General features: G+C 30.7%; 2 protein-coding genes across 3 annotated transcripts; one reads left to right on the plus strand and one right to left on the minus strand.

Moving 5' to 3' along the window:
* Positions 1–674: 674 nt before the first annotated feature.
* On the plus strand, positions 675–3,591 carry LOC101268413 (zinc finger protein CONSTANS-LIKE 4-like). The gene is made up of 2 exons (XM_004244449.5): positions 675–2,507; positions 3,065–3,591. Exons 1-2 carry the CDS (start codon positions 1,779–1,781, stop codon positions 3,383–3,385), a joined length of 1,050 nt encoding a protein of 349 aa, XP_004244497.1. The 5' UTR covers positions 675–1,778; the 3' UTR covers positions 3,386–3,591.
* Positions 3,592–7,984: 4,393 nt separating this feature from the next.
* Positions 7,985–12,955, minus strand: FKBP13 (peptidyl-prolyl cis-trans isomerase FKBP13, chloroplastic). 2 transcript variants are annotated; one of them, XM_010326246.4, is made up of 6 exons: positions 12,444–12,955; positions 9,955–10,047; positions 9,213–9,273; positions 9,059–9,127; positions 8,522–8,601; positions 7,985–8,375 (listed from the first exon to the last, which is right to left on the minus strand). In XM_010326246.4, exons 1-5 carry the CDS (start codon positions 12,945–12,947, stop codon positions 8,537–8,539), a joined length of 792 nt encoding a protein of 263 aa, XP_010324548.2. In that variant the 5' UTR covers positions 12,948–12,955; the 3' UTR covers positions 7,985–8,375; positions 8,522–8,536. The 2 variants fall into 2 exon arrangements, with proteins under 2 accessions (XP_010324548.2, NP_001309044.1); NM_001322115.1 differs by having other exon boundaries at positions 8,340–8,601; positions 12,444–12,880.
* Positions 12,956–15,940: the final 2,985 nt, after the last annotated feature.

The following is a 15,940-nucleotide window of genomic DNA, read 5'->3' on the forward strand; positions in this document are numbered from 1 at the left end:
ATTAACAACCATTAAGTAATGGAAAATTAGAGAAAAATATTAAATTGAATGTTAATAGTAAATATAGACTAAAACTTCAAACTAAACCATTTGAATTTGTAGACTAATTTTTTCTAAAAATATTTGTATATTAGAAAAAAAAATAGTTCTTCTATTAGTGCGCGAAATATAGATGATATCACGATTTATATATCTCAAATATTAATTGATTTTATCTTAATTTTGTATATTTGTCGCAACATACCTCTAACATCAACAAATGCCAAACCGGTAAATAGATGTTTGGTCATATCTTATTATGAAATTTAAAATATTTTTTTGTTTTATAAATAAAAATGATATCTCATGATTCATTAAAACTATCCTAACATTGTTCCCAAATTAATAGAATATCAAAATGGTAAATCAAATATATTTGAAGTATTTTAATTTTTTGAATTATGATTTTCTATTTAAACTATCATAAAATATTTATTGAAAATACATTTTAATTATAAGTTGTTTCTTTTTTCTATTTAAAATATTAACATCTAAAATGTATTCTAATAATTATTTGATAATATTTCAAATACGAAACAAACACACTAAATAATCCAAAAATAAAACCTTAACAATCAAAATATTTTAAATATATGTTTCACTCGGAGAATTTCAATTAATTCAATTTACTTCATTTTTTCGATTTATTTTTGGTATTTATACCCGACCCTACCTGAAATACCCCCACAACCCCACTAACACCTTTGTGTTAAACAACACACGACTCTTTTCTTCATTCCCCACCTTCACCAACACGACAACTTTCGTATTTTCGAATACTCCATCATTATTGTTTAATTTGATACGATATTTTATAAATAATAATAAAAATTTTTGCTTAAAATAATTTTAGATATTTATGAGACTACAAATTATTTTATTAATGATAAAAGTATTTTTAAATTAAATTCTAATAATAATAGATAGATATTTTATATATCTTAAGAAACAAATCTTACCAATTTATTTACAACAAGTAGAACAAGACTTTTGATCTATTAACAAGTAGATTTACATCGGAGGATGTGATTACTTTCTTTCTCTTTGAGTCTAAGTTGAAGTTCTTTTTTTTTTAATAAGATAGTAGTGGATCGAAAAAGAAAAGTTTAAAAGGTAAAAAGTTTTATTTGATTTCGGAAGTTTGTAGCATTGCCTTGATACAATTCTTAAATTTAAGAAATTTAGGGTGTGCCCTTTGTCCCCTGACTTGCCTCCGATTATTGAAATCAAATTTGTTTGTAATTATTCTAAGCCGACTTATCATTCGTTGGTTAGGACTTAGGATTAGGAATAAAAGCTAGTCGAAACTAATCTCTTCTTCGTAGTAAAAGCTAAAAGTCCTGATAGAATAGGAGTGTGGCGCGTGCTCTCTTTATTCTATAGACGTGCTCTTGAGAAGGAGAGTCAAAATTTTGGATGTAGATCGATCAATCCCGCTCTGTTATTTTAAAACACACTTAAAAAAGAAAAATGAATAAGATGTCACTTAAAATGAGACGGATGGAGTAGTAATTAATTCCAAACTTATTTGGCTAAGACTAGAACACATGTCATCCTCTCGTTGGTTCTATCTCAGATTTCTTCCTCCCTATTAAGATAAAACTTTGTCTGAATAATAAAGCAACAAAACACTCCATCAAAGCTAAAAATCAATCTCCATTATTGCAATTTTAGTGAGAGAAACTTAGCATTAGAGAGAGAAAGTAACGAAAAGTTAACAACAAAAAAAACTCACAATAATGGTGGCGGAGAGTTGGAGCACGACGGCGAAACGCTGCGACGCCTGCAAAGCGACGCCGTCCACGGTGTTCTGCAAGGCGGACATGGCTTTTCTCTGCTTAACTTGTGACTCCAAAATCCACGCTGCAAACAAACTCGCGTCGAGGCACGCGCGCGTCTGGGTCTGCGAAGTGTGCGAGCACGCGCCGGCGAGCGTCACGTGTAAGGCCGACGCCGCCGCACTCTGCACCACCTGCGACCAAGACATCCACTCCGCCAATCCCTTAGCTCGCCGGCACGAACGGATTCCCGTAGTTCCATTCTACGACTCCGCCTCCGCCAGCTCTTCTCGTGGTGCTGCTGCGGACGGAAATGATGATCCGCAGCAGCACGACGATGACACGGAAGAAGAAGAAGCGGAGGCGGAGTCGTGGCTACTTCAAGCGCCGAGCACTAATAATAATACTCAAGGAATTGAGTATAAATCTGTGGAGTATTTGTTCAGCGATGTGGATCCGTACGTGGAAATGGATATAATTGCAGATCAGAAACCTAGTAATGATATAGCTCAGCTTCATAATCAAGAGGAGTATAAAGAAGATTGTGTTGTACCTCACGTACAAAACAACAAGAATGATATCCAATTACAAGGCCCAGTTGTTGATGGATACCCAACTTATGAAATTGATTTTTCTGGTGGATCTAAACCTTTCATGTACAACTTCACCTCTCAATCCATTAGCCAAAGTGTATGTACTCTTTTCTCTTCATTTTATTGCTTTAATAAAAAATTTCTTTAAATGGTGTTCAAAAATAGCAATTTGTTATATCAAGGTGTCTAAAATAAGTTATTTAATAAGTTTCTTTAAATGGTGTTCAAAAATAGCAATTTGTTATATTAAGGGTGTCTAAAATAAGTTATTTAATCATTTTGTATCTCATTTTACTTGTATATATGTTATTTTTTTCCGGCGAAGCCTTGACACTATCTTTAACCTATAGTTAAGTATAATAGTATAAGTAAGATCGGAAGTATAAAATATAATCGTTTCTTATTATTTCTAATAGAGTCTCTACTCAACATACAAATATAAAAGTTCACATTAAGTTGAAAATTTTTTAATATGTAAATTATTGGAGTTTGAAAAATTTATGTTATAAAACATGATTTTCTACCAAGTTAATGGGGTTCGTATGAATCCCTTGCAAGCTCTTAACTTAGATCTTGCGACTGTTAGTATATAAAAGTTAAACAAATCATTTTATTTTCCACATAAACTAATGAAACATTGCGTTATTTGAACAGGTCTCTTCATCATCAATGGAAGTTGGAGTTGTGCCTGATCATAACACGATGACAGATGTATCAAACACATTTGTTAGAAACTCCGCCATTGACGGACTACCTAACCCAGTTTCGAGTTTAGACAGAAAAGCAAGAGTATTAAGGTATAGAGAGAAGAGAAAGAATAGAAAATTCGAGAAGACTATACGATATGCTTCTAGAAAGGCCTATGCTGAGACTCGACCTCGAATCAAAGGGAGATTTGCGAAGCGTACGGAGAACGAAGTGGGAGACTCACTCGTTGCCTCCGACGCTTCGTACGGCGTCGTTCCATCGTTTTGATAATCTTAAGTTGTTGTTGTTGGTAATTTAGGAGTAGCTAGTAATATGTTATGTGTACATATTTTTTTTTTTATTTGGTAGAATTTTTATTTCTACTTTTGTTTGTTTAGTAATGTAATGTAATGAGCTTTTCTTATTTTCTAAAGAAAATTAGCTCCATGGAAACTGATTAATTATGGTATTAAAAAGCTCTCATGTTGCTTCAATCTTTCTTGGGTATTCATATTAATGTCTTATTAATATGAATTTGCGTTGCGTAAGACATGTTTTTGGAGAAGTTTTTTTTCTTCATGATCTATCTTTTTATCTCAGTTTGAACGCAAAAACGCTTATTAAAAGAAAAAAGAACCTATTAAAGATCTTTGATTTTTTGGTCTAGTGTTCGATATCTATATTGGAATTCGATTTGTGTTGAAACCAATGACGAATCCAGAATTTCAATTTTGAGCCCCTCAAACACATTAAGTCAATCTCTAATCTTACATTCAAAGAGTCACAATCAATATACAAACATAATTATTTTTTAAAGAAAATAACTTATATATACAATGTAATTTTTTGTTAAGAAGTTTGGGTGAACCCCTCGACTATTTAAAAAGTTTCATATTGAGAAATAAAATGCTCAATAACAATAACTCCGTGAAACCAGGTGAACCCCTTGATATATATATTGGAGTCCAATTTTGTGTTGGAACCAATGACGAATTCAAGATTTCAATTTTAAACTGAGACATTAAGTCAACTTCTAATCTTATATTCAAAGAGTCAAAATTAATATATAGACATAATTTTTTTTTGAAAAAATACCTTATATATGCAATGTAATTTTTTGTCAAGAAGTTTGGATGAACACCTCGATTATCTAAAAGTTTCATATTGCGAAATAAAATGCTCAATAACAATAACTCCGAGCAACTAGAATATAAAAGAGTGCAAATATGGTAAATCAGCTAATATATCGTGATTAATTTTATGTGTGAAATTGTTTCAATAGGTTGACTAAATCATTTTCAAAATAAGCAATTTATTTTCTATCAGTAGGTAGGTAGGAGCTATTATATATAAAGTTTGTCATTATTGCATCAATCAATGCCTTAGTCCGCAGTTTGAATATTCAATGTTGAGGTTTAACAACTTTATATCATATTATTATTAAATGAGTATAAAATATTTTGTGTTTTGTATAAAGAAATGGATTCAAAATTAATATTTTTGAATTTTATTTTTAGTGTTTTTAGTAGTAAACTAATTATTTTTTTAAAGTTGTGAATTTATATATAATATTAGTATCTATTGCAAGTTTGATGAATTTTTACACATAAATTGATATTTCACATAAAAATACTGAATTAAGATAAACCTAATATCGATAAATTAGATATGCCCTTGCATTTCCATACACTTAACTATTTAAAAAACGATTAAGTGTATATTTTCACTTTAATAAAAATACTGAATTAAGATAAACCCAATATCGATACATTAGATATGCCCTTGCATTTCCATACACTTAACTATTTAAAAAACGATTAAGTGTATATTTTCACTTTAATTTGGAACTATCACACAAAACAGTGCATGTGAATCTCAATCTTATTTAGTTTTTCATATGAATACAAATATTGAGTGCCATAATTTTAACTTTTTTTGTCCAATTTATGTGACGTTTTTTTTGTTTTTTAGTTTGTCTCAGAAATTTCACATTTTTATAATTAAAAATAATCTATACTTAAAAATTTCATTTTACTCTTAATGAAATAATCTATAACTCACACTAATGTTCAATTTTCTTTGAACCATAAATTTCAAAAAATTAAATCAATAATTATATAATTTTACATCAGAATTAAATGAGACCAGATAAATTAAGATGATTGGAATATTATTTTTTTGGAATAAACAGCAGTCTCAAGGAAATTGATGGATCGATCAAATAGTGTAAAGGAAAATAGTGGATTTTAGTGAAAAATGTGGTTGGGGTATGCTTTTTCTTTACACGCTACACAAATATAGAGATAGTCATACTCCACTTCAAATTGAGAATATTATAGTTATGTGAAACAATGACATCCTAAGGGAGGATCAAGAATTTTTATCAATAATATAATTTAAGAAAATGGTGAGATTGACGACGATTTTAAACATAATAGTATATCGGATTGAATGAGTTTGAGATGAGAGATGATTGGAAACAAAAATATCAGTATAACGTGAGAGTAGTTTCTAAGATGAGGAAAACAAGACTGGAATAATACCAAATGTCTTAGTGGAGGTGTGAAAAGTTGATCATGGTGAGTCAGAAGAAAGATAGAGGTGGCAGAAGACGTATTGGAGAAGACGATTATGCATGGCATATCATGTGCGTCCACACTATCAAGGACATAACCCTAGATAGGAGTATTACTCTTTTATTATCTTTCTTTAATTTCCTATTAGATATTGTTTTCTTTACTTCGATTATCATATTATTTGTTGTTTCTATTGTTCCTCTCTCTATTATATTTTCTTTTCATACCTGATTTGATTTTCTTTACTTAAGACCAAGGTCTATCGAAAACAATATATCTACCCCACAAGACAGAAACAAAACTACGAGTAGATACCACCTTTCTCAAACTCTACTTATAAAATTAGTCCAAGTATGTTATTATTTGTGAAATAAAGACACCCTTTTGGTACTCCTATTTTCATATTCCATTTTAACTCATTAAAAAAGAAAAAAAATCTTAGATTGGAAGTTTTTTCAGATATATGTTTGTTTATAGAGTTATCATTTATCAACATTTAACTTAAACACAATAATAATTCAATAAAACTTTATTTTTCTCGCTAATAAGACAGAGACATTTCGATGCAATTCATTCAATTCCAATCTACCATTTTCTGCACAACTTAAGGAAACACATTCATGAACTTAGGTAAAAATATTTTTTTAATTAATACACTTTATTGATATAACGAACCCTTTCTAATCGTTTAAATTTTTTGTTGTGGATAGAAAATTTACACTAGTCAACATCTACGATGATTTTAAAAGTCACATCCACACACGGTTTACGCAACACTTTAGTTCCTTTTCAACAAACTACTCACCAAAGTATTAAAAGAAAAAGTGTGAGAGAGAGAAAAATAAAAATAAAAATAAATTATATTAATAATCAAGTCGTGGGTCAAATTTAATATCAAAATCTAAAAGCTTATTGGCTGAATAGATTTCCTCATATCCTAAACTTTCCTAGTGGACATCGAGTTCGAGTCTCTTTGGATATGAAATCACCTTTTGTTAGAGAATGCTCTACTCCGATGTGGATATCAGATAGTAGGTAAGCAAATAAAAAAAGAATTATGTAAGTATTAGATATTGAATACTTCCTCCGTCTAGAAATATTTGTCATGTTGCGCTTACCGAAAGTCAATTTGACTTATTTCAAAGGTAATTTAGATCACATTAATTTGATATTTTAAACAAAAAAATTAGATATTCTAAAACTATATGAAAAATACTATAAATTATAATTTTTTCATATTAATATGATTAAAAACGCATCTTAAAATGTTAGTCAAAGTTTTTATAATTTGACTCTATAAATAGAAACCATGACAAACAATACCGGACGAAGGGAGTATTAGTTATTGAGTATAAATTATGTATGAACTAGTTATTTTATCTTCTCTTCCACGCAAGATAATATATAAATTCTCTCATACCTTATACATATATTTTTAAATTACAAACCAAACATCTAGTGGCGGAGCCACCTAGATAAACCTCCTTCGATGGAAAATTAAACGATTTATACATGGTTAAAATAATTTTTTAGATATATATAGTAGATGTCAAACTCCTTCGACTTTATCGTGTATCCAGTTTTTCAAATTTTTAAATCCCTTAATTAAAAATTCTAACTCCACCACTACGAACATCCATAATTATACAAATTAATATATACATAAATAGTATGCCTCTTTACAACTACCAAAAGACCCCTAAAAGTCTACAGTATTATGTTCGTGCTGTCTTAATTTATGTTGTGTAAATACAAATTTTAAAAAGATAGATTTTGGAATTTGCGATTGTGATTTATTTTAAAATATATGTATGATTATAAACTATTGCATTAAAGGTAGAAAGAGAATTTTAAAATTAAATCTTTCTTAATTGTAGAACTATTGAGATGAAGTAAAATAGAGGAAGTACATAAAGCCACGTGGTGTTTAAATATTATTATTATATTGATATTGTAGTTTAGGTAACTTTTAAATTGTTTATATAATTAATGCCATGTGAAGATGTGGGAAGCAATTATCTCAATTGAGGCATGCCAGTTCCACAATGAATAGTTGACAAGATGGCAAATTCTATCAACTTCATTTTTTCCTTTTACTCCCTCAGTTGACTTTTATTTATCGCAATTTAACTTACATATTCATTAAGAATATAAGTATTTTATTAAATTATTTCAGATAAATAATGACTTGAAAAATAAGTATGTAAGCTGAGGGTAAATCATGAAAAGAATATTATCTTTTCTTGATATATCAAAAATAACAAATAAAAATAAAAATTTATTTTAAAAATAAGTGAAACGTAAAAGTAAATTGAGGAAATAATTTATTTTATTTTATGATATCAGCAATCATCTGACTTAATTATTTCGAGTAACACTCATTAATCAGGTGTTAAGCTTACTTGGCTTATGAGTTGTGTGTGCAGTGTTGATAGGGAGAGCCCTTTAGTTTGATTACTAAATTTGGATTTGTGCCGGAAAATTTTACATTGGGGTAAAATGTTCTACAACAAAGGCGACTTTCGTACCTTTAGATTCGCGCTGGGAAGTCCCATTGGGTAAAACGCTTCCTAAAAAAGGCGACTTCCATACCCTAGGGGACTTGAACCTGATGGTGTTAGTTAAGGATGAATGAATACTTACCACTTCACCACAATCCTTGCTGGTTCCTCGCAAAATTACTTTATATAGTTTGTAACATTCTGTACGAAATAATTGTAATTTTTGTAAAGATAACCAAAAATATACAAGCAGGTCACGGTATGTACTGCAAAAGTCTCTAAAAGTATTAAGCTTACAAAAACTTTGCCCTTTGATCGATCATTTTATGAGTAGCTAGAAACTATACCTCTATAGCTGAGACCTACGCCTTGCCAACGAACTCCACATCGAACAGTAGAACTGAGTCTGGAGGAATAATGCACGTACCTAAGCCATCAGTATGTGACAGTTAGGACATTATTTACAGCTACCACATATGCAACTGCACGGTACCACAGACCGGTGTGGCGTGATGATTGGGGTTAGAGGTCTTGGTTTTGAGCTCTGTGAAGGGATAATCTTTTCACTAGAGAGCGCTTTACCCATCTAGCTGGCCTAGATAATCGGGTGAGTGGACTTTGGGTACTGAATGGTTAAGCAGAAAAAGAACATATGTAACTGGCCGACACCAGAGAGTAGTGTAGTAGGATAGTAGGGATCCCTCTCCCCTTAAGGCTTAACCAAATGTTTTGGTTTCGAACTTTGAGAATGGAAAATCTTTTCATAGAGAGCGATTTACCCTTTTACAGGCCTAGAACAAGTCGGGCCAGTGAACTTTGGGTATCGGATGGTTAAACAGAAAAGGAAAGTATGTAACTGGGAATTGTTCTTTGAATTAGCTTACCTCCTCTGCAGCCAGCTCCTCTTATCCCATATCCAAGTTCTGGAGGAATCTTCAGTTTACGCTTTCCTCCTGAAATTTAAGTGATGAGATAGAAACTTTTCCTTTTTGAAATTCTTCAAGTATGAATAATTTGATGTACAAAATGTGCTCCTACCAGTTAGCATTGGAGGAAAACCATCACCTCCTAGAATTCCCTGATCCCAACCTTTAATAACCTACAACAGGAAATAATCAGCAGAAAAAACGAGTTAACTATCTACCGTTAAACATTATAAAGTTATATTCATAGGACAACAGTTTATTTGTTTTTTCTTTTAGTTCCAGAAGAAATATAGTATATTATTATTACTCAAGGGACAAATGTATAAGGAGCATTAGAAAATACAGTAACAGGAACCTTAGTACAAATGGGGACAGTGTGACTCAGGAAAGAGTCAATAGTAGACCATTATCTCGGCAATAATGAGTCAAGCTACTATTTGCAGTGAATCCCCCCGTTAAGTAGTCATGCATTACGATAAGAATGCCCAAGTCTCTAGCAAATACAGCCCATAGGGGGCTGTATGAAGGGTGACTTAAAGTGAAGGTGTTACAAAAAGGAGGTTTCGGGACTAATATTCCTGGTTGCTACTCCATGCTGAAATATAAGTTTCCAGTGAGAAAAGCTAGCCTAGTTAGTCTTTATATCAAGCTACAAGATTGGAAACTATGTACTATAGAAGCAACTGGATGTAGATAAAACTCTGGGATCAAGGATCTAGTCAATCAAGACTAGAACCATTCTACGGCCCTGCGAGGAGAGCAATAGATAGTCATAGAGATAATCTAATTTTTTTTGTCCATTTCTTACTGCTGATAGTACTGCTAATCTGCTATAGAATAACAAAATAACTTACCTCGCCAACACCAACGCGAAATGTAAGAGGCTTTCCACGATTATAGCTGCTATCGAAGACCTTCCCATTTTCCAGTTTACCTACATAATGTGCCTGAACAACATAATCTCTCAATAATAATGTGATACGACTCAATATATAAGAGAAAAAGGTTAAGGACGAGCTCAAACATCTAGTCTCACTATACCAAATAGCTTTTTCAGAGCAAGTTTTTCCTCTAATTATGAACCAATATATACAGGAGAAAAATTCTCAAATGGTCACTTAACTTGATGAATTTATCTACTAAAGTCACTTCGCCTTGTTTTGTATGAACAACATAACTTAACCATTCCTTTATTTTCCAAAAGGTCACCCATGCCAGAAACATATATAAATCACCAGAAAATACCACTTTATTATGTATTTTATATATATATATATATATATATATATATATATATTATTGTGGGAAAAACTATAGAGTTAGCTACATAAAACACCCACTTTAAAGATTGGGCAAAAACGTGTGAAACTAGTTCAACTGTTTTTGTTATGCGGAATTCGAGATAATACAAGAAAATATAAACGCGGAAAAACAAGACAACAGATTTACATGGTTCACCAATAAATTGGCTACGTCCACGGGAAGAGGGGGAGCAGTTATATTATTGAGAGGCAAGAACAGAATACAGAATAGGGTTTGCCATAACGTTTATATATAGTGCTAAGCTACGCCCTAACAGGCTTGGGCCCAAAATACAGAATTGACAGATAATTAAGGGCCACAACAACATTGTATACCGTCGGGCCGGGGGCGACTCCCCCCGCCGGACCCCAGGCCAGGGGGCGCGTCGCCCCACTGGACCCCCGACTCGCTGACCGGGCAGCGAGACCCCCGTTTTTTCTGTTGTAACGGGTCCGATTCAAGGCATTCAACAGTTTTTCTTAAGATTTGAATTCTGAATATTAAGACTAAAGTTCTTCATGATTCTTGAAGCATTGATTTTACCTGAAGAATGAGGTTTGACTACTACTAAGGGAAGTAAAATCATGACTGTTGAAATGAGGGAATTGCTAGTCGCCTTTGTTGATTCTGCTAGTTTTGGCCTTCAAAAGATAACAAGTTGTCTTCTTAAGAACTACATAAGCAGAACTGCTTCAAGACGAAACGATCCAGGAAAACTTGGGTAATGCAGTATCTCAGGTACTTCTTGAGTATCACTGTAGTATTAATAGGTTCTCTCTGAATCTCAACGCGTCTCCCGGGATGTACTAACTTTACGAAACTTTCCTCTTATGTTGATCCCATTTTGCCAGTTAACCTCTGAACTTTTTGAGAAGCACATGCAAAAATGCAGCCACTTACTTTCTTGGCTATAATGACGAGAGGCACCAAAAAGAATTATACTTTTACCTAAATTTGTGCATACATGTGTCTTTTGCAGAAATATTTATCACTTAACTTGGTTTATTTAGTATCAACGTGTGACTAGAATTCCTCTTTGGCACAACAGAAGTAATTTTTCTGGTCTTTGGTTACCATATAAATGTACATACAGGGAAAAATGACTTCCCTTGCAGTCACACATGAGCGGAAGTCATTTTCCTTGCAAGACTTCAGGTTTCCATTTCATATGACTTGCTCCAACCAACACTTAGACACTAGTATACTAATCTTCTCTAACAAAATTTTCATCAATAAAATCTCTACTAATGTATCATTAATCTTAATATATATCGTATATTTTCCGGATAAACTTACCACTCACCAACCGAACACATGAAACATGACTTATGTCGTACCAAATGAACTTAGATATCATTTGGTAGCAGGTTAGAGTAATATAGAAATTAGTTATGAGAGAATTTATGTATTACCTTATATACATATAGTTATGTAGAGTTTAGTTATTCATGTATTTGTTATTTCATTATCTACCATTTATAAAACAATACATTATTGCACCCAAGGATGTGACTTAGGTGTCAATGAAGTGGTTGAGAGTCACCAGGTGTCAAGTTCAAAACCCACCGAAGATAAAAAAAACACGAGGTAATCCTTACTATCTATTCTAGCCTTGGTGGACATAGTTACTTTATATCTGATGGGAGGTGTGGGATGTATTCCGTGGAAGTAGTTCAGATATGCGAAAGCAAACTTATACACCACAACCATAAAAAAATATACATCAATACTCACATAACTTAGACACGTATTAGTTATGCGAGTTTCAAAGTTATTACTCAAACATCATATTAATTCTATATTGCATAACTCAACTTCAAACCAACTACCAATTTTGGTATTACTTATACTCCATAACTCACCTCCAAACCAGCTACGAACTATGGTATTACTGCATAACTCGCCTCCAAACCAGCTACCAATGAGAGCGGTTACACAGCTATTTAGGTTAATTCTACGGTGCAAATAAGTTTTTTTCCCAAAACTAACAACTAAAAAATATAAATCAAATCAAAGAGAAGTTCAAAGACTAATAAGTTACCTTGATCAATTGTCCTTTAACAGCTTCAGGTCCATAACCTACAGCTTTATCACAATAAGCAAGACCTGAAGGTGTAACTGTGAACTCACATTCCGTAGCTGCAGCTTCTTCAGCAATTGCTTCAATATTCGACTGTGGCTGCAAAAGAGCCTCGAACAAAACCGCCGAAAAACCCAAACCGCAAGCACTTAGGGTTTCTCTTCTACTGAACGAAGAAGGCAATGGACTAATTTTTTCTGCGAGTTTATTCACAGATTTCGAAGAAGACGAGAGTATTGAGGATTTGATAAAATGTGGAATTGGATCTGTTGTTGTTTGGGAAGTTTTGGTACAGTGTAACAATGGCTGCTTTGAAGGTATGTATGTAACAATGGAGAAAGGAATGGAATTCATTTCCACCAAACAGAGAATTTTTAGAACAGATAAGAAAGACAATGGACACAAGTGGAGAAGAGAAGTGAATTTATTTCCACCAATAAATATTTTTCCCCTTATAGGTTTCATATTAATTGTTCACATTGTTAGTTATTATGTTTTGGGGCTCGATAAGTATAGAGTCAGTAATTTTTTTAAAAAGCTATTTATCGTTAATATGAAATTTTAATCGAGTTTTAATTTAAATACATAAACTAATTTTTTTTTCCTTATTATTGTCTTTACTCAGATTATTATTTGTATGAATATTTTAATAAATGAGTACGAAAAAATTATAGTAACTGTTATTTATGAAAAATTAAGATGTTTTTCATTATTTTAGTAAACACGTGTTACAATTTTAATGATACTTGTTCACACAAAATTATTTAAAACAAGTATGTGGCTTTTAAATTTAAAAAGTACCCACGGCGCAAATTGTAATAAGCTTATATTTGGTAAGGGGGAAAATATTTTTTAATTCTTATGTTTAATTGGTCATAATATTTAGATAATATGTTTTTTTTAGAAAAACAAACTTTTTATAAATGAGAAAAATGACTTCTCTCTCATTTTCAATCACTCGAGATTTTCAATCCCCATTTTTAATCGTCTCACCCTCAATTATATCCACGTAGTAAGTATCTTATTAGATTACATATGAATATTTTTTGAATAACATTCTTTTTGGTAAGTAAATATTTTATTTATCAAGTTAACATTACAAATCAAATAAACTAGTCGTATCTGGACATCCCCCAAATCTGCTAACTAAAATCCTTTTAAACATCTCTCGACTAGTTATCCAAATATTAATTCCTTTTAAACATCTCTCGACTAGTTATCCAAATATTAATTAAGGATAGTACTTCAAACTAGCCAAATAATTATTTAGGGTCTATTTGGATTGATTTTTAATTTATGACTTATTTTTATTATTTTAACTTTAAAATAAAAGCTTATAAATATTTTTTAATTTTATCCACACTTTAAAACTATTTAAAAATACGTAAAATAAGTCAATTCAAATGTTTGCATTGTGCCTCGCCCATATATCTCTTGTATGATTTGTTTCATTAGCACACGTCCTTCCGTTTTTTTACCTTGAAAAACTCTTTAGTTCCCCTATGGGTGCTTGCGAAATAATATTTATTTTTTTTGACTTATCAAATACTTTCTTAGCTTATATCTAACAAAATATTTTCTAGAAAAATATACTTTTATGAAAAAATATTTTTCTAAGTTTATGAATTCCTACCTCATATTATTGATAAGTTGTTATTATTGTCAACTTTATGCCACTTTTGAATAATAAATCTTATAGCTGGGCATAAATATTGAAAAATTGAAATATCGAACTGAATCAATTTTTTTTATATTTCGATTTTCGGTTTGGTATTCGATATATGTTTTTATATTTTTTGATATTTTGGTTTAATTTTTGGTATGTAATTTTGTGTTATTTGATATTTCGATTTATCGAAATATATTATATTATAATATATATTTATATTATATTAATTATTAATGTTAAATAATAAATATTATAATTTAAAATTAAAAAGTAAAAAGTAAAAGACACTTTTTTTAATGTAACTATTTTTAGCCCATTACGCTGAAAACTCAAACAAAAAAAATTGTAAATTTTTAAATTTTAAAAGCCCACTAAGCAGATCCATTAAAAAAAAACCAAAATAACAAATCGAACTAAAATAATAAAAACCAAACCAAAATAATAAAAACGGAACCGAACCGAATTATTTCGGTTGATGTTCGATACACGTTGTACAAGAACCGAAAATCGTAAAAACAAAAAAAAAACTAAAATTAAACCAAATTACCGAATGCTCACCCATAATAAATCCATGGCCCATTTGTGAGATTAATGAACTAGTAATGATTTGAATGATATAATTTTAGGTTTCAAGTGTTTTGGAAAGGCTTAAGGAGTGACTTCAATTGCTTTAAAAAAATTGGACATGATTGTCAAAATTAGAAGAAAAAAGGGCCAGGAATTTGTTTGGATTTGTTTAAAAAAGTCAAACTGAAATGAATCTTTAGTCAAAAATTAATAATAAGGAACATCTACGGTTGATTTCCAACTTATTTTAAGTATTTTATGATTTATTATTTTAATTTATTTTTAATATTTGTTAAACAGTTTTAGAAGTCAAAAATTAATTTAAAAATAAATTTTTAATTAATTTTTAAGCCAATTCAAACGAATTCTTAAAAGAGCAAACGAAGCTTGTGGAATCACCCACTTGATAGATCCAAATAGGAATCTTTATAATTTGGAACAAATCCTAAATTATAATTTGGAATAACTTGATTTTGAATTAAACCACCAAAGTAAAAAAAAGAAAAAGTGAAAGAAAAAGAAAGCAATTGAGAAACAATAAAAAAAAATTAAAGAGTATTGTAATCCTAAACCTTGTTTAGTATAATCTACTTTTTGCACATTCTCCACTAGCTAAAGCATCCACTTTTTTACACTTTCGACATGGTTTTGCCCACCGGTAAGGTATAATACCATATATTTTTTTAGTCAATTTACAAAAAAAACATATATTTTTATAATATATTTAAAAATATTATCAATATTTTATTTGTTGTATTGTGTTCATTTATCAACTAGTCTACTATAACATATTCTTCTATTTTCTTTTATTTTACTAATATACTAAAAATAATTTTGAAACACTAGAGAATTTTTTGTCTTAATTTATATGATACCTTTTATATTTTTAGAGTCAAACAATTTAAATTTGATCGAAAATTTGCACATACAATCTTCAATTTGTTTGAAATGAGATCTATATATTTGTAATCTAAGTAAAAAGTACTATGAGTCACAATAATTAATAGTTCAAAATATTTATGAAAAATTCACGATCAAAGATCGATTTGTTTAACTCTTAAAATTTGAAAGCTGACATATAAAATAAGACGGAGGTAGTATTTTTTATTATGTGCCAAATATAAGTAAAAAATAATAAACAAGAAATCAAATTATTTTCCTAGAGTTCCTACCAAACACAGCTTTTCATCTACATTTTTCACATACTTTTTAGTGTCCAACA

The sequence above is a fragment of the Solanum lycopersicum genome, chromosome 8, assembly GCF_036512215.1.
Source record: "Solanum lycopersicum chromosome 8, SLM_r2.1".
NCBI lineage: Eukaryota > Viridiplantae > Streptophyta > Magnoliopsida > Solanales > Solanaceae > Solanum > Solanum lycopersicum.